The 24,054-nt window shown below is 34.1% G+C and overlaps 1 protein-coding gene across 3 annotated transcripts in view; it reads left to right on the plus strand.

The window, feature by feature from the left end:
• LOC144432916 (low density lipoprotein receptor adapter protein 1-like) overlaps window positions 1-24,054 on the plus strand; it is a 40,596-nt gene that overhangs the window by 5,892 nt on the left and 10,650 nt on the right. The window contains exons 2-9 of one of the 3 annotated variants that reach the window (XM_078121220.1): window positions 9,668-9,810; window positions 11,071-11,180; window positions 12,152-12,266; window positions 13,584-13,746; window positions 14,195-14,353; window positions 15,570-15,572; window positions 17,127-17,284; window positions 22,137-22,177. In XM_078121220.1, coding sequence (XP_077977346.1) covers window positions 9,668-9,810; window positions 11,071-11,180; window positions 12,152-12,266; window positions 13,584-13,746; window positions 14,195-14,353; window positions 15,570-15,572; window positions 17,127-17,284; window positions 22,137-22,177 — 892 coding nt within the window. The remainder of the gene's footprint in view (window positions 1-9,667; window positions 9,811-11,070; window positions 11,181-12,151; window positions 12,267-13,583; window positions 13,747-14,194; window positions 14,354-15,569; window positions 15,573-17,126; window positions 17,285-22,136; window positions 22,178-24,054) is intronic. The other 2 variants (XM_078121219.1, XM_078121221.1) reach the window with 2 other exon arrangements.

Below are 24,054 nucleotides of genomic sequence, written 5' to 3' on the forward strand. Positions count from 1 at the left end.
GTCTTTTCGTACTTTCAATGAAGTTTTGAGGAAAAAGATTATCATTTTTTTAGACAGTGTTTATCATGTACCCGGTACTCCTATCATTTCAATTATTGTGTCAAATATGGTTTCATCTCAGAGTATGTTGTGGAATGTTTGATGTAAAAGGATTTTTTTTTTAACTCCCTCTATTGTATATATATTTTCCCCACTATCTCTTAATTCCGTATATGGATATTTTTTGTCTGAAGTAAACGTAAAGAATAGTCCAGCGATGTGATTATGACAATCTCAGCCTCCTTAAAGTGAACTTTGGTATATAGTGAGCAATTGTATTGTTGTAACATTTTTAAATATTGGAAAATTTACTAATACAGGTGTTTTAAGATCATGTATGGAAATTAAATACATATTTGCACCTTACTTTTTTTTTTGACTGACATTTACTAAGGTATTTAACACTTCACAAGTTAACAAATTAAGTTTATATATTTTCCTACTAAAGATACAGAAGTAAATTTTACATGTTTAGAGTTATTGTTAATTTGACTGAAAATAAGTCTTTTTGTGTTCTAACCTATCATTTCCTAACTGGACAATATTATCATACAATTAACAAGTCAAATTTATATTTTGTAATAAAATTTCAAGATATTCATCTATATTTTAATTCTCCTGGTGATCTATAAAGTAAAAAAAAATGAAGATCACTTCTAATATTAAGAAATAGTGTTTAAAACATTTTAAAAATAAGTAAATGTACAAAATTTATTTATAAATAGTAATTAAAATTTAATTAAAAATAGTAATTAGATTGAAAATTTAGGTTGTACAAAATTTAATTAAAAAAATTTAGTAATTAGATTGGAAAGTTCGATTTATAGAAACTTGATAAATTTATATGCTTAAATTACTAAACTTTATTCAAGGATTAGACCTATAAAAATATAAAATATTGCAAAGTAGTTATTGATAGATAGAGATACTGATGGTGGCTTTTATTGACTGGCTATTTATAGAAATGTTTTATAATTTTAGTACACAGCATATGAATGAACTGATACAATATGCTATACCCATATTATCATCAATAAAAAAGGGTGGACAGCTATCCGTAACCACATATATGTACCGTGTTTGAAGGCAAGTGGATAGATATATATCAACTCAAGTTGTAGTATTTAATGTAAAAAACAAACTAATCAAAAAACAAACAAACTGACCAAAAAACAAACAAACAAACAAACAAACAAACAAACATTTACTTCATAAATAAGGTTGTTTGTAGCTAGAGATATGAAGGTAACATAAAAATGTACTGATTTGAAGTAACTGACAGTGTACACTCACAGCCTAGGCAATGGGGGATTTTGAATTTTGATTTCCCTATCTGTTGGGGAAATGATGAATTCAAAACCCCCAGCCGCATGGATTCCAGGCTAACAGCAGAAATATTAAATTAAATAATGGCAAATTATCTAAATTTATCAAATTAATTATAAGAAATTGAACATAATGAAATGATCAAGTGTTTGAGTAGCACAGAGTAGCGTTCTAGATTATCATATATTCATATTGGAATAATTTAATTCAGGAAATCGATAATCAAAATACAACTTAATATGTTGTGTTCTTTGAATGTGTGTACTCCTGAATGTATTGTGTTTAGCACACCTGGGTCCCCTAATTTAGAGATATCAAATTAACTTCAATGTTGTAATACATATGTATGATATTGTGGTGTTACTATGTTAGTGACTCAGCCATCCTATCTGAGAGTGATGAATCATAGCCCCTATCTGGTTTCCATTGCACACCAACACCAGAATACACACCATGCTACTATTGCTAGACGTGATACACATGCTGAAATCAGGCATGTAGTAGGACACATCTGATATTTATAATTACTTGCATGGCTTTATACAACCATCATCAAATAACAAAGCTTCATAGAATGCAGGAAGCCTTTGAATTCAGATTAGCATAAGAATCAAAAGTATTAAATAAATCTGTTGATATGGGTTATTACTCTACATAAAAAATCAGTGAGATTCCTGCTCCTATAACTTATAAGAAAGTATTCAATACAGAAATTTGTTGATACGATTATTTACCCTACCTAAAAAGTCATTCATCATCAAGAATATATACACTGTGTCTCCTACTCAATGTTGTAGTCTCAATAGTCTAGAATAATATATTTCTGTGATTTTACCTCTCGTTTTTCCCAACCACGCCTAGCATTTTGGTAGTAGCTGTTTATTGAAACCTAAAATTAGATTATGATTTCCTGCCGTAATGATTGATATGGTAATCATGTTTGATATTGCATTGCTCAACCCTCTGAGTTAGTTCTTATCATGTGGTCACTCTATTGATGTTATTTTACACTGGGAAAAAATTTAAAACCCAATATGAAATTTGTGACTGATTTCTAGCCAAAGATAAGTAATTTGCCACTAGCGAAATGCCAGGCAGGGGTAGTAGGGGAAAGTTTGAGAGCAATTAATTATCCCCACCTGGCTGGATGCGAAGCTATATAGTATGTATCTGGTAATTGGTTGCTAGCTTTTCCCTGGTATTGGGATAGAAACGATTCCTGAAGATCATCTAGCAGTGATACCTATCCTAGTCTGGATGCCAACGTGGTCTCTAATCACCCCCTCCCCCCAAAAAAAACCCCAGAAACCTGAATGATTCCATGAAGTAAACTGTACACCTATCCCTTTTCAGTGTCTAGCATTTCTAATTGTGCCACAATCAGTGACCGTACTAGGACAGCAGACATACTGTTCTAATTTGCATACTACACAAGGTCACTAAATGATAGTAAATCACATGACTATTACATTACATATTCACATCTCATTCTCTTGTCTAGCCAATTATTCATATTGTGTAAGTTCAGTCCAGTGATAGAGTGTCGACATGTGTACCCAACCATTCATACTGCGTAAGTTCAGTGAACTCATAGTGACCTACAAGGTAAATGTGGCTGTAACAGTTTCCTATCCATCTATAATAACTAGGGGGTCACTAACAAGTGAAGGATGTATGTATACCATCATCCTCCAATGCACAAAAACTGTAATATGTGTTTCCATAGTGACATCAGAGGAAAGTGTACATTTGGGTGCCTATAAATTATATCGCACCACTTTCTGACCAAGTACCAGCCATCACTACGGTGTCTGTCTTTATTAAAGGACAGTGGTGGCTCTGAATGAAACCATAGACACTGGCAGGGCCCTGGACTGAAACTCTCCAATGTCTATGATGAACTTAAGATACTAAATCACCTCTGTCAGGATTAACACAGTGATAAGCAGGAGCTCAGGATTAACACAGTGATTAGCAGAAGCTCAGGATTACAGGATAAATAAAAGCATAGCATTAATTCCGGATTAGAAGATCTGAGCTAAAACAGGATTAGTCCCAGTAGCACGCTGGATAGAGCACCTGGCAAGTGATATATCTTGTATGTGTGAATAGAATAATACTATCCAATGTGTAGGAATCATCCACAGACTTGTCTTGGTGATACCACACTCCAAGACAAGTCTATATGGGCTATAGGATTAACTGAAGTTTAGGATCAATACTGGATTAGTATTAGATCGTGGTATTCTTGGTATTCTCAAAGTACATCCATCATTGTAGCAGGACATCCATCTTGTAACTATAGCAACTAAGGGGGTCATCAACAAGTGAAGGACGAATAGGTTTCTAATCATCATCCTTCAGTGCACAAGAAAACTGTACAATGTGTCGTTGTGTTTCTACAACAACATGAGAGGAAAGTGTATGTTTCATAACTCAGAGCCTGTGTGCAGCTGTACAAATATATGTACTCATACAATGCAGGTGATTCAATACTGTTTTGTCGGTACGATATTATTAAGTACAAATATGTCATCATGTCTAACAAAACAAAACAAAACAGTTTCAAAAAAAATCTCCAGTTGTAATGCTTTCTAATTCTATTGTAAGACAGTATTCAGTGTTTTAGTCTAGTTCCTATATGACGCGTTATGATTACTACAATCATCTCCACTCATGTACGGGGAAGTCCTTACTCTAAGTCTAACACAGAAATCTGTGCTAACCCCCCCCCCCCCCCCCCTGCATTCATATAAACAATATGATGTTATCGCATCCCCACATGATTTTAGTTTCAGACTGGAGAGGTGGAGTTCAGTTAATGAGCAATTGTCTAAAAGAACTAACCAATTGCAACTGCCTGTCTATTTGTGATGAATTACAACTGACACTGACAGGCGTCATGTACCCTTCGCGCAGCGAGGGTAGCACAGATTTCTGTGCTAGAATAAGGACTTTCCCTATATGTGAGTGGAGATGATAGTAGTAATCATAACACGTATAGGAACTAGACTATCAGTGTTTTGGCTTAGTTTGAGCTATGGTAATTGGGGGAGGGAGAGGGGAGGGGAAAGGGGAGGAATGTAGCAGCCTTGAGACTTGCCAATTATACATCTTATCTACATCATTTGCCATATCAATCAGACTTATGATAGCCAAGTCTCTGGACAAAAAATCAGTCAAAAAGTGCTAAATGATAAAAATAAATGACTGTGTGTGTTTATAACACCATGGTTCTCAACCAAAATGATGGTACTATGATCTTATTACAGGGATTATTATTATTAGGCCAAATAAAAAAAAATAGTGTGTTTCTAATAACCCAACTGACCCCTAGTTTAAGGTACCAATCCTAAACATTTTTATACGCAGAAAGATAAAATTACGAAAATTTAATTCTATTTTCATGTAAATTTTCTGAGTACCTTTGTTTACTTTTTGTAAAATCACATTCCAGAGAGAAACGATGTCATATCAGCCTATAACAATACAGTCTACATATTGTGTTTGTCTACTTCTGAATCTCATAATTGTCTTCATTTACTTCTTTTACACCTCATCAACTGTTACAGAAGTATTGTGACCAACAAGTATCTTGTCTTTGGGTCGAAGTAATTTAAAAAAAACAAACAATGTAAAATGAAATAAAAACTTGATCTACCTACTCTATTTTCTGAAGTCATGTAATCAGAAGTAAAATAATTTTTTATTATATATTCCTGAGTTTATGATAATAGAGAATGTGTGTAAGATTCGATCAGTAGACATGCTAGGACAACACAGGTACTCACATCAACTATTATAGGTTATAATATTTTCAAAAACATATCATGATATTATGCCAAAATTTCACAAAACAATAATAATGTGAGTTATTCCTGAACTTAGTTTGCATTTTATTCAAAACAAATCAGAATAAATATCAATAAATAAATGGATATGAGAGACTATGGTATCACTTGCAACCTACAGATATATGACCTTTGACCCATGGGTAGAGGGCTAATATATTAATAAATGAAACCATGTGGGTTAAAGTTTAAAGTGTGGTAGTTTCATACCAAACATATTTTATTAATATACCAGATTATGATAAGAGGTGTAAATTTACATTTGTGTTGGAATCATACCACATCCTGTATGGCTAGCAGTAGTCAGAGATGGATGAGAGAACAGCTGCTGGTACTAGATAAAGTTAAAAACTGAAGGTCATTTTTGAGTTAGAGGGAGGAACCCTGCTATCAATCACACTAGAAGTGAATTGCCTGGCATGAGATCGCTGTCCTTGATCTAAATATTACATGTACTATATTTGTGATGTCAGTGAGGGAAATGTCAATAGGGACACCACTTGAAATAAAAAAAATGTAAAAGTCAATTAATGCAATATGTTTAATCTTCATGATGTGGACATTCTCTATGTGATTACCATTTCACAGAATAGCAGAAAAAAAGAGTTTGCTGTTGTCTGATTTCATATCATGACTGATAGTTTTAGAATACTATACATGAGATGTCTACTGTGAGATTACTGCTTTGTTTAAGAGAGTGATAATGCCATGGAATCACAGATAGCTATGGTGAAGTGAACAGAGAACATGTTATGATCTGCAAATTATGACGACGGGTAGAGGGTAGGCTAATTCCTAGTAGACATGTATACAGTATGGCTACGATTTACACCTCCACTCACTCTGTGGTTAAGTTAGAAACCACATTGCCATACAGACTACAATGTAGGTAGAGAGGTATAAGGTAGGGAGGATGATGGGGAAGGGGTACCTACTAGGCCATAGTCAAGCACTTGCAATATAACGGTATTTCTAGATGAGTCATCATGTACAGGATAATGAGACAGTCATTTTGGAATGTTCAATATGATTCTTGGAATTATTTTTTCAAGAACTTTAGTCATTTATTGGGAATCTCACTACTCTATTTCCTGACAACCATGTTCCGACTTACACTAGGTAATGTGTGAAGATAACTTAGTGTAGTGTAAATCGGAACACGGTCATCAGGAACTAGACTGTAAGGACATCTAGAAACCATATCCTGTCTTTTAGGGAAATGAAAGTAATAATATGCGATGCGGATAACAGGCCAATCTGTTCTACTGTCACATGAAAAAATGAATAACCTACATGATGTGTGATGTAAAATTTAGGACAGTGTACATGTAAATAATGAATGTTATATTTTTGTTAACCCAGAACTCCCAGGGCATCATGTTTTACACATAGATCAAGCCAGCATGTATTTGTACCCAGCGTTTTGAATGTCTGTTTACACTTGTGGCAGACTCCCAAACATAACAAGGCAGGATATTATGATAGTATACATACACAGTTGTCTATATTTATAAACGTGGCAGTTAGACTCATCAATGACATGTGTACTTGTAAGTTTCTAGGGTTGCCACATGTGTCAATAGATAATGACATACTCTGATATTTAAAGTTTGTTATTTTTCTACATCTGCTTATTCATAAATTTAAGTTTTCATTTCCAATTTCATCATAAAGAAATTAAAATGATAATAATCCAGTTCAGTGTATAAAATTATTATAGTATTTTATAAAGTCGCTGTGGAGTAACCGACTCACAAAATAGTTTGATGTCTTCAATAGACTAAGACATTCATGCCATGCTATTAGTGTGCCAGCACTAATCTTTTGTGTGGTTAAGAAGCCCGATACTATAGAGCTGAACAACACAACATATCTTACAGTGTATTATATTCAAGTGTGCAAATGATGATTTCTTAATTGATTATTTTTTAATTTAAATTAATTTAAATTTCATGTATTAACTGTAGCTATACTTATATCTATTGGTAAGACTGTAATGTCTTAATTTACTGAATTAACTTTTTATTGATAAATTAATATTAATTTCGTTAAACTTTAGTATAAAAATACAATCATGTTCATGCAGTAAAACGTTGCCAACCCTTGTTGATTGTCATGTACTCAAACGTGTCTTTACACAAACATTTAAGCAAATGTAGAAATTGTGGAAGGTTTTAAAGTACTTTCACTGAAAATCTTTTTAAATAAAAACACAAAACAAAACAAGGACACTTAATTTAATGTTACCAAGGTAAGTTTTTTGCCATGTAATCAAATATGTGTATCTACACAATTGAAAAGTACATGTAGAAATGGGGTCATACCCTGGGTCATACAATGAAAAGATGATGTGCTGTTAAGATGTGGGTTTAGACTTCTACAAATACTTCACATAGTTTGTCTCCAAGAATGTAGGTGTGGTCATGTCAGTGTCTAGGGGTACTACGATTCACATGGACTGCATACAGTGTTGATGAATGGGTATACAAGGGTGACTGTTGTTATATCTGTGTTTCTCATTGTAACACTGTACAAATGATGGATCAGTGGGTCAGTCAAAAAAATAACTAAATGAAAAGCAAATTTTTGCTGAGAATTTGGTGATGATTTAATTACTAAAGATGAACAATGTGCTCCTACATTTCAACAATGAATGGTAATTTTAGGCCAGAAATGCACTTGTGGTGTTGCTGTCTTACTGAATACTGTCATCATATTTGATGAGTTCTGGCTGCAGGTACAAATGTAGTCTGGATGCCAACATGGTTTCTAACTAAACCTGTGAGTGGAGGAGTAAAGCATAAAGGGTAACGATACTGTATACAAACTAGACTAGGCTGCAGGTGTTCATTTATACATGATTGTATATTTTGTTGGAAGGGAATAATATGGGATTTGTTGGGTCATGAGAAATATAGAAGTTCAAACTAAAAACATGTACTGGACTACAGTAAAATTGGTAACTAGTCTATAAGTTACAGAGAGTTAAAAAAAATTACAGAATTCTTTGATGTTGAAATGAAAGTAACTATAGTGTATCATGACATCAAAAATGCAAGGAATCGTGTACAACTTCTGCCATGGTTGGTAATATGATATGGTTCTAGTCTTTCATATGTTAGCTGCACAAGTTTTGAAAGGCATTTAGAGACAGGATGTTTCTTTTGTTTTGTGATTATCTCTGTCAATGAGAAGGAATGTAATGAGTTTCTCTTGTAACAATGTGAAGGGGAAGTCTTAGATTACCATATTGTCTATGTTATTAATAGTTGTAAAAAATGAGGAACTAGTTAGAACTTTCAGCTTCCTCCTCAGTATATGGAAACTGTAAAAAAAAAAATTAACAAAATGTAGTAAATAAACTAATGGGAAGTTCATAAAGAAAATTACTATTATTGCATTGGCCTATGCCCATATAGTATTGTTGCTAATGTTTGCGGTAACAGAAAGGGAAAATTTGTACAGATTTCCATGAATTATAAGGACTAACCATGCTTTTGGTGAGGAATGATACCTTGGAAACTCTGGTAGATTTTACCTACTAACTAGGGGGGGGGGGGGGGGGGGGTATCTAACAATAAATACAACACAGTTTTGTATTACTTTTGAATTGTAATACCATGCCACACTCTCTGATAGTGTGAGTTGAGTAATAAAAGAATGGAATAAACTATTTCATCTATGAATTTTAACTAACAAATGTATGTACAAGACTGGCTTTTGTACATGTATAGATAAATTCTTTACATATTTTACCTCATGCTAGAGGGTGAAAATAGAACAAGAAGGTTGTAATCTTCATGTCTATATAATAGTAATACAGACATTGTACACTCTGTGTAACACGGAGTGGAAGTCATGATTGTTGACCAAACAAAATAGTTCCTATACAACGCATTACAATTACTACGATCATCTCCACTCATGTATATAGGCAAAGTCGTTATTCTAATACAGAAATCTGTGCTACTCCCGAGTTCGTTCATATAAATTATAAATTTGATGACGTTATTGCATCCCCACATGATTTTAGTTTCAGACTGGAGAGGTAGAGTTTGGTTAATGAGCAATTGTCTAAAGGAACTAACCAATTGCAAATGCCTGTCAGTTTGTGATGAATTACAACTGATATGCGTCCTGTACCCTTTCCCTTTACCCTTTAGGGGTAGCACAGATTTCTGTGTCAGTATAAGGACTTTCCCTATACATGAGTTGAGATGATGGTAGTAATTGAAATGCATCATATAGGAACTCTACTAAAACATTTGAAAGTGTTTTTTTCAAGGAATGAAAATTGTAGTATTTAGTATTTTGTGTGATTTCTTTCCAGAAATCTTTTTTGGCTGAAGATCCAGCTCAGAACAAAGAACATGTTAATTTCAATCAATTGTAAATGTAACATGTATATAATATATAATTTTATGTCAATATTTTGTTCTATTTGCTTCCAGAATTAACTGAAGATCCAGCTCAGACTCAAGAACCATTGTTAGAAGGTGTCACATTCTATGTCAAGTACCTTGGCATGTGTTTAGTCGACAAACCAAATGATGAAGCAACGACAGCAGAAGCTGTCAAAAAAATTGTATCTCAGGTTAGTAAACAACAACAACAACAACAACAACGACGACGACGACGACGACGACGACGACGACGACGACGACGACGACAAGATAAATAAATATTTTCAGGTGTGTACAGAATAAGATAAAAAAATAAATGTTGTTTGTAAACAAAAAGAAGATAAACCGTTATAGGGTATGTAAACAACAACAAGATAAACAAAACAACTAAATAAACGTGGTACAGTTTGTAAGCCACAGATTGATCAGAGAGCTGCTGAAATTATGTGTGTATCTGTTTTGTTTATACAACTTTACTGTTTTACATAGGAACATAGTCTTGTGCCAAGAGGTAAAGTTAATTTGATAGGAATGTCAGTTTCTACAACTATTACATAATAACATTTACCTTTCATTTATTTGTTTATTTATGTACACATAGTGGTATGTAGAGACATCACTGGTTGTTACAATTGTAAATACCATTGTGCCAAATAACAATGTATTGTTTGGAAACAGCCACTGTCTATATAGTATAACATGTGTACTCACTACATCTATACAGTCACTGGTGGATGAATGAAGAAACATTTAAATGAAAAAAGAATAGAATGCCATAGTGTCAATTCTGAATGAATGAAATGAAGGAATGAATGAATGAATGAATGAAGCAATTTAAATAAGAAATGCTTGGAATGTGATTGACTATAACAGTGTATGTTACATATTACTCTATTACTCGTGTTCTGGCTTTAACAAAGTAATAATTGTAGTCTAATTCTTTGCACCCACTTGGTTCATTTCAAACATGGTAGCTAAACAACCACCAGACCAAACATTCGGCCTTCCTGGTCTTTTACCTGCAAGGACTAAAAGTGTAGTCTAATGCTATCCGTCATAGCATCGAATCTGAAGTAATTCTTGGTTTAAACTGGTAAAGAGATAATTCAATACGATGGGTACTGTCTAGACTACTAAAAGATTTGCTGTCCATAGAGTTTTCTTTGTGCATGAAGAACACTGCCTTTAATACAACAACTACCAACCCTACCCCTAACCCCCAACCCCAACCCCACCCTCCATCATGATAGAATACTTTATAGTGTCAGTTTATTGCTTTCACTGGTACAAAACAAAGGTCCATTTCAAAGTCACACAGTTGAACTTTATTTCTAGCTCTCTACTAATCAGATATTTTTGTTACTTTTACTAAACACTATGAAAACAAGAAAAGAAGGCTAAAGAATCAGGGTGAATTGTTTACATGTTTTCTGTTTCTTTGACATTGCCAGGCTAAATCTCAAAGTAAAAATCGTAAAGTGTCCTTAACCATCACACCAAAGGGTATTGAACAAATTGATGTGAATACGAATGAAGATTTAGAAGAAATTTCAATATATAGGTGAGTAAATCTAACTCCTAGATTAATTTACGTATTATGTGCAGAGTAGAACATTCTTGTTATTTTTCGCCTGTTATAGTCTAGTTTCATATATACATGGAGAGGATAGTGATTGTAGAGAACATCGATCCAGCCACCACTTCAGAGTATATTTCAAGTGTTTTTGCTTAGGTTTTAGGAACTTTGTAGCTCAGACTGGAGGCTTGTAGTTGGTATGGGCTATTAGCACAACCCAGTTATGGATAGAGTCCAAATCAACTACAAGCCTGTAGAATGTAGACTAGCAACATTGATAACAAGAAGGAAATATGGTCAAATGGGCATACTGGTACATTTCCCTACTTTGTAGTTCTAGTTGTAAGATGTTATTGATGAGGATCACTGCACTGATAAATTATGTGTGAAACACAATGGATTTTATACCTACTTTACCCCCTTTAAGTGGCAATATGGATGAGAATTGGGTATTTATTTTGGATTTTTTAATTTATAAAACAATTTTATCATGGCTTCCTACTTGGAAAATCAATGTGAAACAGTGTGAAACAATCATAATAAATGTGTAAAATGTTTGTTATGGTACGTACAATAACATACTTTGTACACATTTTTTTTATAGCTTTCTGCAATGTATAGAGTTACAAAGAAAGACTTAGTCAGTGTTGCTTCACATTGATTTTCCAATAAAATTGTGCCATACATTAAAAATCCAAAATAAATACACAATCCTCATCCATATGGCCACTTTAACAAAAACTTTGTATACAGGTATGTAAATAAATTGAAATTTGTAAGTTGTGGGCCAGTGTGAGACTTCTTGCTCTGCACATACAACATAATGTACAGTACCTGATTTGATATTGATACTGTAATTAAACCAATAACACAGTGATTATTTCAATACATAGTATAACTAGAAAGGTCACAGTGTTTTATAAACTTTTATGTTTGTTTTTATGTGTTACTTACAGAATTTCCTATTGTACAGCTGATAAAAGTCACGACAGAGTTTTTGGGTATATTGCAAGAAATTTACAGAATAACACACTGGAATGCCATGCATACCTATGTGGTAAGAAGAAAAATGTAAGTTTTCATTTATTTCTTTTATATCCACACAGAATACATAGATAGTATTCCCAAACAGATTTTTTTTTCATTCAGCCAAGGAAAATATGAGTGAGCTATGGGTCCTTGCAACTAGGAGTTGCTGGATGAGTAGTGACAAACAAAGTTCACGAACATTTTCTGGTTGAATGAGGAAAATATTGGAGAATAATATAATTATACCTCCTCAAGCATATTTTATGAAAAGGGGGGAAAAATGATGACATTTGATTGTTTCAACTCATATATCGAGCACCGAAGAACCGTGATATAGACACAGGTTGTTGTAACATAGAGCAATCAAGGTATATAATCCATATTTTCTGTTTAAAGACAATAACTTGGCTTGTGTAACCAAGGTATATCATCCATATTTTCTGTTCAAAGACAATAACTTGGCTTGTGTAACCAAGGTATATAATCCATATTTTCTGTTCAAAGACAATAACTTGGCTTGTGTAACCAAGGAATATCATCCATATTTTCTATTTAAAGACAATAACTTGGCTTGTGTAACCAAGGTATATCATCCATATTTTCTGTTCAAAGATGACAATATCTTGGCTTGTGCACATGGTAGACTGTACATCTGTTTAGTCCTGCGTTCAAGTCCTGGCCCCAACCAACATTTCTCCTTCTCAACTTCATTTGGCAGTGATGATGGGCCTTTTTCAAGTTTTTGACAAATTAATTAATTTTGTTTGATTTACAGTAGCTCAAGATTGCAATGTGACATTTGAATCAGAATGCACCAATCAGGATGGCTGTTGTTAAATTGTACTAAGAGTTTATTGTATCGACTTCTGTTATAGGCTGAAGAATTATGTCTAACAGTAGCTCAAGCTTTTAATATGGTATTTGGATCAGAATGCACAAATCAGGATGGCTGTTGTTAAATTGTACTAAGTTTATTGTATCGACTTCTGTTATAGGCTGAAGAATTATGTCTAACAGTAGCTCAAGCTTTTAATATGGTATTTGGATCAGAATGCACCAATCAGGATGGCTGTTGTTAAATTGTACTAAGAGTTTATTGTATCGACTTCTGTTATAGGCTGAAGAATTATGTCTAACAGTAGCTCAAGCTTTCAATATGGCATTTGAATCAGAATGCACCAATCAGGATGGCTGTTGTTAAATTGTACTAAGTTTATTGTATCGACTTCTGTTATAGGCTGAAGAATTGTGTCTAACAGTAGCTCAAGCTTTCAATATGGTATTTGGATCAGAATGCACCAATCAGGATGGCTGTTGTTAAATTGTACTAAGAGTTTATTGTATCGACTTCTGTTATAGGCTGAAGAATTATGTCTAACAGTAGCTCAAGCTTTCAATATGGCATTTGAATCAGAATGCTGGGACTCAGAACAAGACAGGGAGGAAGAAGAAACTGTTAGTGTTACACCGAAACAAGAAAAAGATGAAGAGAGTTTCGAAGATTTCACATCTTATGAATCAGGTAATTGTATGGAAAAAGTCAAGAAAAATGTTCAAAATATGATATACTTTTAGTATACCTGTAGCTGTACTAAGCCTAGTACAGTAGATGGGGTGAAGGTATATCATTAAAAGTTTGTGTTACTGTGAAATGTTGTATGTTGTTCATTTTCTATGTCTGTCTCATAACCATAATGCAACTTTGCTCGTCACTTCTTGTATGTTCATGTTAATATACATGTAGAACCATGATATTTCTATAAAATAATTGTTTATGCATAATATTCAAATTCTATGCATAATAGTAGCATGTGATATGCCATTAGCATCCAAGCAATGTAATTGCAAGCATAGAATGTGCAAAGTTTGCTATTTCTGTTTGTATGTTCTGTATGCACCGCAGTATAATTAAAGATAAACTTATCTTTCATCTTTTCATGCTGGCATTTCCATTTCAATACCGATGGCAGGATCACCCAATAAGAAATCAGCCCCACAAGCAATACCAGGTGTTATACCAGTAACCAATGGGAACTCATCAACCAAATCATCGCCATCACCACAAAATACTTCACTTGTTTCTCAAGGTTCACCGTTCTCATTAAGTCCACCACCTAGACATCCTAAAGGTAATTTATTCGCTGCTGTAATCTCATGAGACTTCAGTGAGATTTAAATGGGATTTGATGAGATCTCATGAAATTTCGATGAGACTTGGATGAGATTTAATCTCATGAGATTTTGATGAAACGTGGAGGAGATTTGATGAGATCTCATGAAATGTCAATGGATTTCTTAAAAGTGAAATATTGAAGTCATTAAATGAGATTTGAAATTTTAATGACGCACTTAGATGAGATCTCTTTGAAATTGTGAGGAGACTTGGATGACATTTTGATTTTTTATGATGTTTGAAGGCAAGTTTTATGAGATTCCAGTGAGACTTCTTAAGTTTTGATAAAACTACACAAATTTTTAGATTTTTATGAGGTTATGAAAAACATTCAAAAAGGTTTGATACTTTTTTACATTTTTCAGTCATTAAACAGATATGTTCAATCCCTTCCTTAATGACTACTACAGTGTGCCCTCTAAATGACTACTACAGTGTGCCCTCTAAATGACTACTACAGTGTGTCATCAAATGATAGCCGAATGTAGTTGTTGTGGGTCAAACTGATAACAACTAGCATTTCTTGTGAGTCACCACATAGTAAGAGATAGGGGAACACCAAATGTTGATGCATCACTAGAAATTTGTGCAGCAGTGGCACGTCAGATTGGCTTAGAGGGCACACTCACCACATAGTAAGAGATAGGGGAACACCAAAATTTGGTGTGTCACCAGATATTGTGTGTGTCAGTGGTGCATCAAATTGGCTTTGAGGGCACACTGACTACTTCTATAACCAAGTTGCTAAGAGCTGTAATGCCTCCTCCAAAATAACATCAAACGCTAGTAATAAATGCCACAAAAGCTATCAAAGTAGGCATGAAATAATGGCTGCCCATTAACAATGAGCAATTTTGCTAAAGTCCAAGGAGAAGAGAAGAGACTGGATAACTGTGTATAAGTGTGTACGTGTTTATACACTAGTACCCATTAATGAATGATGGTTTAGACCTATTTTAATGGTTTTCTTTGTCATGCTAGAGGTACTTTAAACGGAGTACTCAGGTTATGAATTACTTGTAAAGGGTCAATCATTTAGAATGTAATGCAATTTCTTTTCGTATTTTTTGGTGTATTTACTCAATTGTGTATAACTCTAACATCAATGCTAGTAATATTGTTTAAAAGTAATGCTTCTCTTTATACTTAAAAATCCAACAATATGACTCCAGTAGGTATTTTTGTTCTAAAATGATCAAAATTGATAGAGTGAAAAAAAGAAGAAAAACCATGGAACATGTCATAAGAACATGACCATGAAGTAAAATATTCACATATATTATGATGTTATAATTTGTTAGGGTTGTTATATTATGACATTCTCTCTGACTACCGGGCGGGTGGGGGGTGGGGGGTGGGGGGTTATTATTAATTGCAATTGTTGGTTCACTGTTCTATTTTAAAGATAACCAGTGTGCCTAGTAATGATTGGAATATACTTCATTCAGGATCACAATAATACAAAATTGTTTTTTCTTGTAAGAAGTCATTAGATAGAAAAGGATAGATGAGCATCCAATTGTAGTATTTTTAAAGAAATTGCTGTTTGTCAAATTTGCCTGGGGATTGGGGAAGGACACATTGAATCACTCTAAATCAATCATATAACAATAATTATTCATTGTACATAAACTAATTATATAGTGAAAGTTATCATAAGATATCCTATGACATATGAATAGTCCATATTTTTGATACAATTTGATTAAAATCTGATGTTTTAGGTGTGTTAGTTGTTGAGTTAGGTCTATTCCCCTTGAATTATCCTTTGTATTAAAGCTACACTAGCTGCAAGTGGAACAATTTTTTGGATCACCGGCAGTCGTACCTTTAACCCTTTCATGACTGGAGACGAGTTTTAAATAATTTTGGGAACCAATTTATATGAATATTTTCATAGTTATATTAATATTACTTCATCACGAAATAACATTTCTTTAATTCCAGTCTAAAATGAAGCTGATATATGCCAAAAACTTATATAAAAACAAGAATTTTGTTCAAATAATTTTGGCGGCAAAGTTTTCAGTACTGAATGGGTTAATTGTTTTCATTGTGATCACTGCCCTATCAAAGTATTATGGTTGAATGAAACAATTAAATTTTATAAGATTTTAATCAGTTTACTATATTTCAAATCTATCCATTTTAATTTCATTCAGAAAGTATATTCAAAAGTAAAATATAATTTTATTTATGATTTTATCATCTTGCCTTATTTACATATTTTATTTCTATTTAAGATGACATTTATTGTATTGACTACATGAAAATGAGTGACAGACAACACACCACTTTAAGTGGTACTTAGGAACAACTTTAAGTTGAGAGAGCAAAGTTTCACTTGCTTGAAGTATATTTAACTGTTTGCCAAGGTTAAATCTTTATAAATGAAAAAACCAATAACATTCAGGAGTGAACATTTTTGGCAAAATACAAAGAGATACAAGAGAATATCAAAAATATTGATTAAAGAATAATTCAAATTAGATTTACTGTAACATAAAAAGTATAATGCTTTGTGTATTGATCTGTTTTTGTGTGTGAAATATTGAGAAGTAAACTCAAGTCAACAAAAGTGCATCTCAATCTAAATAATGTGTTAGTTTTAGCATTCTGTATAAAGATGAATTTAACCAAATCAAGTGAATGGGTACGGACCAGTGTTCCTATGAGTATGTGTCCCTATCTTACCATCTTCAAATCTATTGTCATTGGCTCTTTTTCAGTGTCATCGTCAGCTCCGTCAGCATCACACATGATAGAACGTCATCAAAATAATAATGTACGAATTGGTAAATTATTAGATGTACCGCCACATGGTACTAAATCAACAAATCAACACAGTGCAGATGTTGAACGTACAACTCAACTCATGAATCAGTGGGTAAGTATTATATATCACGCTACCATTCCTTGGGGATGTTTCGGATTGTCACCTTACCATACCCTGGGACTGTCTTAAATTGTCACCCTACCATACCCTAGGACTGTCTTTAATTGTCACTCTACCATGCCCTGGGACTGTCTTAAATTGTCACCCTACCATACCCTAGGACTGTCTTTAATTGTCACGCTACCATTCCTTGGGGATGTTTCGGATTGTCACCCTACCATACCCTGGGACTGTCTTAGATTGTCACCCTACCATACCCTGGGACTGTCTTAGATTGGCACCTAACCATACCCTGGGACTGTCTTAGATTGTCACCTTACCATGCCCTGGGACTGTCTTAAATTGTTACCTTACCATACCCTGGGACTGTCTTAGATTGTTACCTTACCATGCCCTGGGACTGTCTTAAATTGTTACCTTACCATACCCTGGGACTGTCGTAGATTGTTACCTTACCATGCCCTGGGACTGTCTTAAATTGTTACCTTACCATACCCTGGGACTGTCTTAGATTGTCACCCTACCATACCCTGGGACTGTCTTAGATTGGCACCTAACCATACCCTGGGACTGTCTTAGATTGTCACCTTACCATGCCCTGGGACTGTCTTAAATTGTTACCTTACCATACCCTGGGACTGTCTTAGATTGTTACCTTACCATGCCCTGGGACTGTCTTAAATTGTTACCTTACCATACCCTGGGACTGTCTTAGATTGTTACCTTACCATGCCCTGGGACTGTCTTAAATTGTTACCTTACCATACCCTGGGACTGTCTTAGATTGTTACCTTACCATGCCCTGGGACTGTCTTAAATTGTTACCTTACCATACCCTGGGACTGTCTTAGATTGTCACCTTACCATACCCTGGGACTGTCTTAAATTGTTACCTTACCATACCCTGGGACTGTCTTAAATTGTTACCTTACCATACCCTGGGACTGTCTTAAATTGTTACCTTACCATACCCTGGGACTGTCTTAGATTGTTACCTTACCATGCCCTGGGACTGTCTTAAATTGTTACCTTACCATACCCTGGGACTGTCTTAGATTGTTACCTTACCATGCCCTGGGACTGTCTTAAATTGTTACCTTACCATACCCTGGGACTGTCTTAAATTGTTACCTTACCATACCCTGGGACTGTCTTAGATTGTTACCTTACCATACCCTGGGACTGTCTTAAATTGTTACCTTACCATACCCTGGGACTGTCTTAGATTGTTACCTTACCATGCCCTGGGACTGTCTTAAATTGTTACCTTACCATACCCTGGGACTGTCTTAGATTGTTACCTTACCATGCCCTGGGACTGTCTTAAATTGTTACCTTACCATACCCTGGGACTGTCTTAGATTGTTACCTTACCATACCCTGGGACTGTCTTAAATTGTTACCTTACCATGCCCTGGGACTGTCTTAGATTGTTACCTTACCATGCCCTGGGACTGTCTTAAATTGTTACCTTACCATACCCTGGGACTGTCTTAGATTGTCACTCTACCATACCCTGGGACTGTCTTAGATTGTCACTCTACCATACCCTGGGACTGTCTTAGATTGTCACTCTACCATACCCTGGGACTGTCTTTTCTGATGGACCAATATTTGGTGATCACCTATCCCTTTCAAATATCCCATAAGGAAATTCAGTTTCTATCATTTTGACCTCCACAAGAATTCGTTGTCGTTCATTACAGCGGGCACACAGCTTGCAAAGAAGAACTTTATTACGGAAGGTTGAACTCTTAAATCATGCTCATTACGAGATATTTTACACCAATGTATGTGTGTGTGTTGGGGGGGGGGGGGAGGGGGGGTTGAGTTGTAAGTTTACATGTATGCTTAAAAAAGTTCAATTTTTCAGACTGCAGGAAATATAGTTGATTGTTATGTTTGCAAACAAGTGTTATAATTAGATTTATTCACTGAGTTATACTTGTAATATTTTTTATAGATATTTTTTATCAGTACAAAGTAAAAAGTACTTTTTAACAGACTATGTAGAAGATTGATCCTTGCTTCCGTTACATTAAGAAAAATAAAAAGTGAAAATTACGATTTAAGAAAATAAATATTTAATGCCCCCTCATCTTTCTATTAGCAGCGTAGTATCACCGATAGGATAGGAGTATATTTGATCAAAATAATCTAAAATGTTTGAAATATTGTGAGAGTGAATGTTCATAGACTCTGGGTTCATACTTATATAAAATATTCATGAAAATTCCTACTCACAGTCAAACAATTTCTTTGAAGTGAATCCCAAACTTTTACTGATATCTTGCCCACATTGTCAGGGGGTAGTATGCTGCAATTTCCAAGACATTGTCTGACCCTGAGTAGAAATTGTCACTACTAACTTTGAAATATTGTGTATGTATGTATGTATGTATGTATGTATGTATTGAGGGTAAGGGGTGTATAAATGTTAGAGTTTGATATACATCATAGCTACATAATATTAGGGAGAGTTCAGTAATGCCACAATACAATTATACCTCAGTGAGTCTTTATTGACATGATTGACACTTCCATGTTGAGTGGACAACATATCTATGAAAATTTAAATGGACACATTTTACAAATATGACAATTACAAATGCATTTTAAGTTGATTAACATTTTGAAATGTTATATTGTCATATTTATACAATGTTATTATGGTATTATATTATCCCGCATCCAGATTGCACGGAACTCCAGAATACCTTGTGACATCAATTTATCATTTTTAAAACTCTCCTGGGAATATAGTGACAGAGTAATTTATTTCATAGGTACTGAAGATTTCTGATCCAACAGCTGTCACTAGAACCCCTGCTGAGTTGCTCTGTGTGCATTCAATACAAACTCTACCATTTCAATATTTTAATCTTCCATAATTATGAAATCAAAGGAAATATCAGTTGTATGAATTGTTTGACTCTACCTTTAGTTGTTTTTGGATAGTTATGTAAGATTTTTACTCACAAGTTTGATGTACAATGCATGATTCATTTATGAACAGTGAGGAAATAGAAACATGTAGATGATGACATGATAAGAATGGATGGGAGAGTGACATCATTTTACCTTTTGATACCTGGAATACCTAAATAGACTGTCTGACTATCTGTCTGCTAAAACTACACTAGCTGCAATTGGAATGTTTTTAGAAACTGTTATGTTAAATATACATGTAATGACTTAGTTGTAATATCATACACCCTGAATTTTCACCAGTGTGCCTTCTAAGCCAAGTCGTCTCACCACTGATGCATACAGTTTCAAATGACACACCAAAATTTGGTGCTCCCCTACCTCTCTTTGGTGACTCACAAGAAATACCAGTTTTTCTCATTTTGACTCACAATAACAAAATTTGGCTATCACTAGAGGGAACACTGGCACTAATCATCTGTTGGTAAATGTATTTGTGAAGCTGTACACTTAATATGGTCTAATAAATCCAATCAAATTGATTTCTCAGTCTATGCCAAAAAATCAGCTTCCCAATGTGATCCCAGCTTGAATCTGTTACTGTACAATGTATGGATACAATCGACCGCCAAATTAACATGTACCATGTCTAATTATTGGTATTTCAGCAATAAATTTATTGGTTATCTGATGGAATAAAGTAACACTCCAGTTACAGCTAGTGCAGCTGTAATAAACTTTGAAGTGTAGAGGTATTAGGAATGATAATACCATTTCCAAAATGTAGAATGATATAGGTGTTGATATGAATATTATTATTAAAGAATAAATATGGTCACACAGTTACATGACCATACCAAATATAATGTCCACATAGAAATGGTAATTAATACATCAAATCCCCAAGCCCACAGGCTTACAAGCCACTGTGAAATTAAATATTAACAAGTCTATGGAAATATTATACTATTTCTAATCCATATCAGAGAAAGACTTAAAGGTTAATATTGAATTAACATTAAAATTTAGCTGTTATCTCTTCTTAATCTGTACACAATACTGAAAATCTTAAATGTCAAGATTGGATTAGGGTTAATCTTTAAAAAATTGTTGTCTGAAAGACCTAGGAAAACGTTGGTTTTGAACACAGGAATGATCGTTCTATATGATCCACATGGCTACACTTGTTACATAGTAGGAATGGAAGAATGATTCTATGTGATCCATGTGGCTACACTTGTTACATAGTAGCAATGGATGACTGATTCTATCTGATCCATATGGCTACACTTAATGTTACATAGTAGCAATGGAAGAATGATTCTATCTGATCCATGTGGCTATACTTGTTACATAGTAGCAATGCAAGAGCATTTGATTCAAACTTTTTAGTTTTACTTTTATTTAGAATCCAGATTATGTTGACTGCAACTGAGAAAGGTTAAACAATTTACCTGATTTCGATTCTTAAATTTAATATTATCTAGGAGCATTATTAAATTAAGAATATTATATCAGGATTAAAATGACAATAATTACCATAATTCTTCAGTTTTGATAACAATATTTAACTTTGTGATTAAAATATACTTATTTATTGAGTAACAGCGTCATTCTAAACTCAAAATTGAGATAATATTGCAGATATGTAATTTCCTGTACATGAAAGTAATTTGGCATTCTTGTAATTGCAAACTATTCATTCACTTATCCTTACAAATGTTCATCAGGTTTATTCACTTGATGAATTGCTATTTCAATAATGAAGAAATATATGGTCTGTATAAGATAGCTTTCACTAAGAAAACACTGTGCATAATCATAAAGTAACACAATTTGCATCATAATTACATTTTAATTGATAATTTGCATAATGTCAGATATTTGATGTTTTCATTATTTTTATTTTCTGCAGGGTGTTCAAGACGATACAAGTTTAGATGACTGCTTTTCAAAGTAAGTTTCTTTCTTTATATTTTTATTTTGGTAATATTTCATTCATGACAGTGTTGTGTATGTCTACCTGAATTTAAAATTATAGTTTAATTATGTGAAATATGTTTTGATGAAAATATGATTGTATGGTTGGTATATAATATGTTGTGATTAGAAATCTAGTTCTACAGTTATATATGACATCAGGGATTGTCAAACTATGTAATACACTTAAGACCAAGATACATGAAGCAATTTCGTGATACGCGAAGCAATTTTGTGAGCAATTCATTGAGATGACAAGGCTAGCAACAATGATTAAGAGTGTGTACAATACATGGGACAATTCACTCAGCAACGAGACACTCAACTTGCAACAAATTGCAGAATATTTGACATGTTGGATTCCTTGCGGCACATATGGCGAGTGAACTGGAACTGTGATTGTGTGCATACACCTTGTAAGCAATTAGTTGTATGCAACAAATTGCTAAGTGCATTGCTTACCAAATTGTCTTGCATAACTTGATCTTTAGTATTTGTAGACCAATTTGGTCATTGGTGAAATATTTTACGACGTTCAGTGCTTACTGAACTAGCCAATAGGATTGTTTAGTGAGTTATCCTTTAAGGTGAGAGGAGCACAAAGCCCTTTTGCAATTGCTGACTCTCTGAAAGGAAGAACCCCTTAAGTTTGTATTTAAGTTTCTTATTTCCGAAGAACCTCAATATTATAAAACAATAATTTGAGTTTCATCGCAAGAAATCTCCATCAGTTAGGAGACACATAGTTTCTATACGATGCATTACTATTACTACAATCACCTCCACTCACGTATAGCGAAGTCTTTATTCTAACACAGAAATCTGTGCTACCTCCGACTGTATTCATATTAGCGTAATGGTGTTATTGTGTCCCCACATGATTTTAGTTTCAGACTGAAGAGGTGGAGTTCAGTTAATGAGCAATTGTCTAAAGGAACTAACCAATTGCAAATGCCTGTCAATTTGTGATGGATTACTACTGATGTGTCTTTTACCTTTCGGCACCACATTTATATGAATGCAGTCAGGGGTAGCACAGATTTCTGTGTTAGAATAAGGATTTTCCCTATACGTGAGTGGAGATGATGGTGGTTATCGTAATGCATCATGTAGGAACTAGACTAGAGGACACTATACTGGCTGTCAACTAGTGACATTTCCAGTTTCAAGTAGTTTGCCAGTGATAAGCCCTTCTGTGAAAAGTAAATCTTGATAGAGATTCCCAATACACATGTAATGCATTATAAAGAATGGTTGTCTTGTTTATCCATGTTAAAACTGTATCTAGAGTATCTAATATGAAAGTGTAATGTGTGTATAGATTGAATTATTCTTAATCTTGCATTTGTGATGTAATACTTTCAAATAGTGTTATTAAACTTAATATATTGCTAAAGGCATAATGTACTGATTTTATGTGACTATCCATCACTTCCCTCTGCTATCAATTATGGAATAAAGATATTGATTCTAAGGTTGGTTTCAGGGCAATTTTATTGTAACCGTAAAAGTAATTGCATGGGTACTTGTTAATATAGCCATGTTGTCTGTGCTGGCTGTCGTTGTGTATTCTGTCTTGTAGTAAATATTGATAGAATTGTTTCCTCCTTGCATAATGATAGGCTAAGCTTCCCAAGTAGTAATAGTATAAACATGCCGTGACAAAGTCAAAGTTTTGTGTGTGTAGTTTGTTTATAACACCAAGCATTAAAGGGTTACAAGCTGAGTGTTATACATAGGGGTGGGGATGGGGGTGGGGATGGAGGTGGGGATGGGGTGGGGAATGCTTCATATTAAAAGGTATGTACATGTACATGTACTATTCTACATATTGAGACATATATATTGTTGTG

Source organism: Glandiceps talaboti, chromosome 3 (genome assembly GCF_964340395.1).
Source record: "Glandiceps talaboti chromosome 3, keGlaTala1.1, whole genome shotgun sequence".
Classification (NCBI taxonomy): domain Eukaryota; kingdom Metazoa; phylum Hemichordata; class Enteropneusta; family Spengelidae; genus Glandiceps; species Glandiceps talaboti.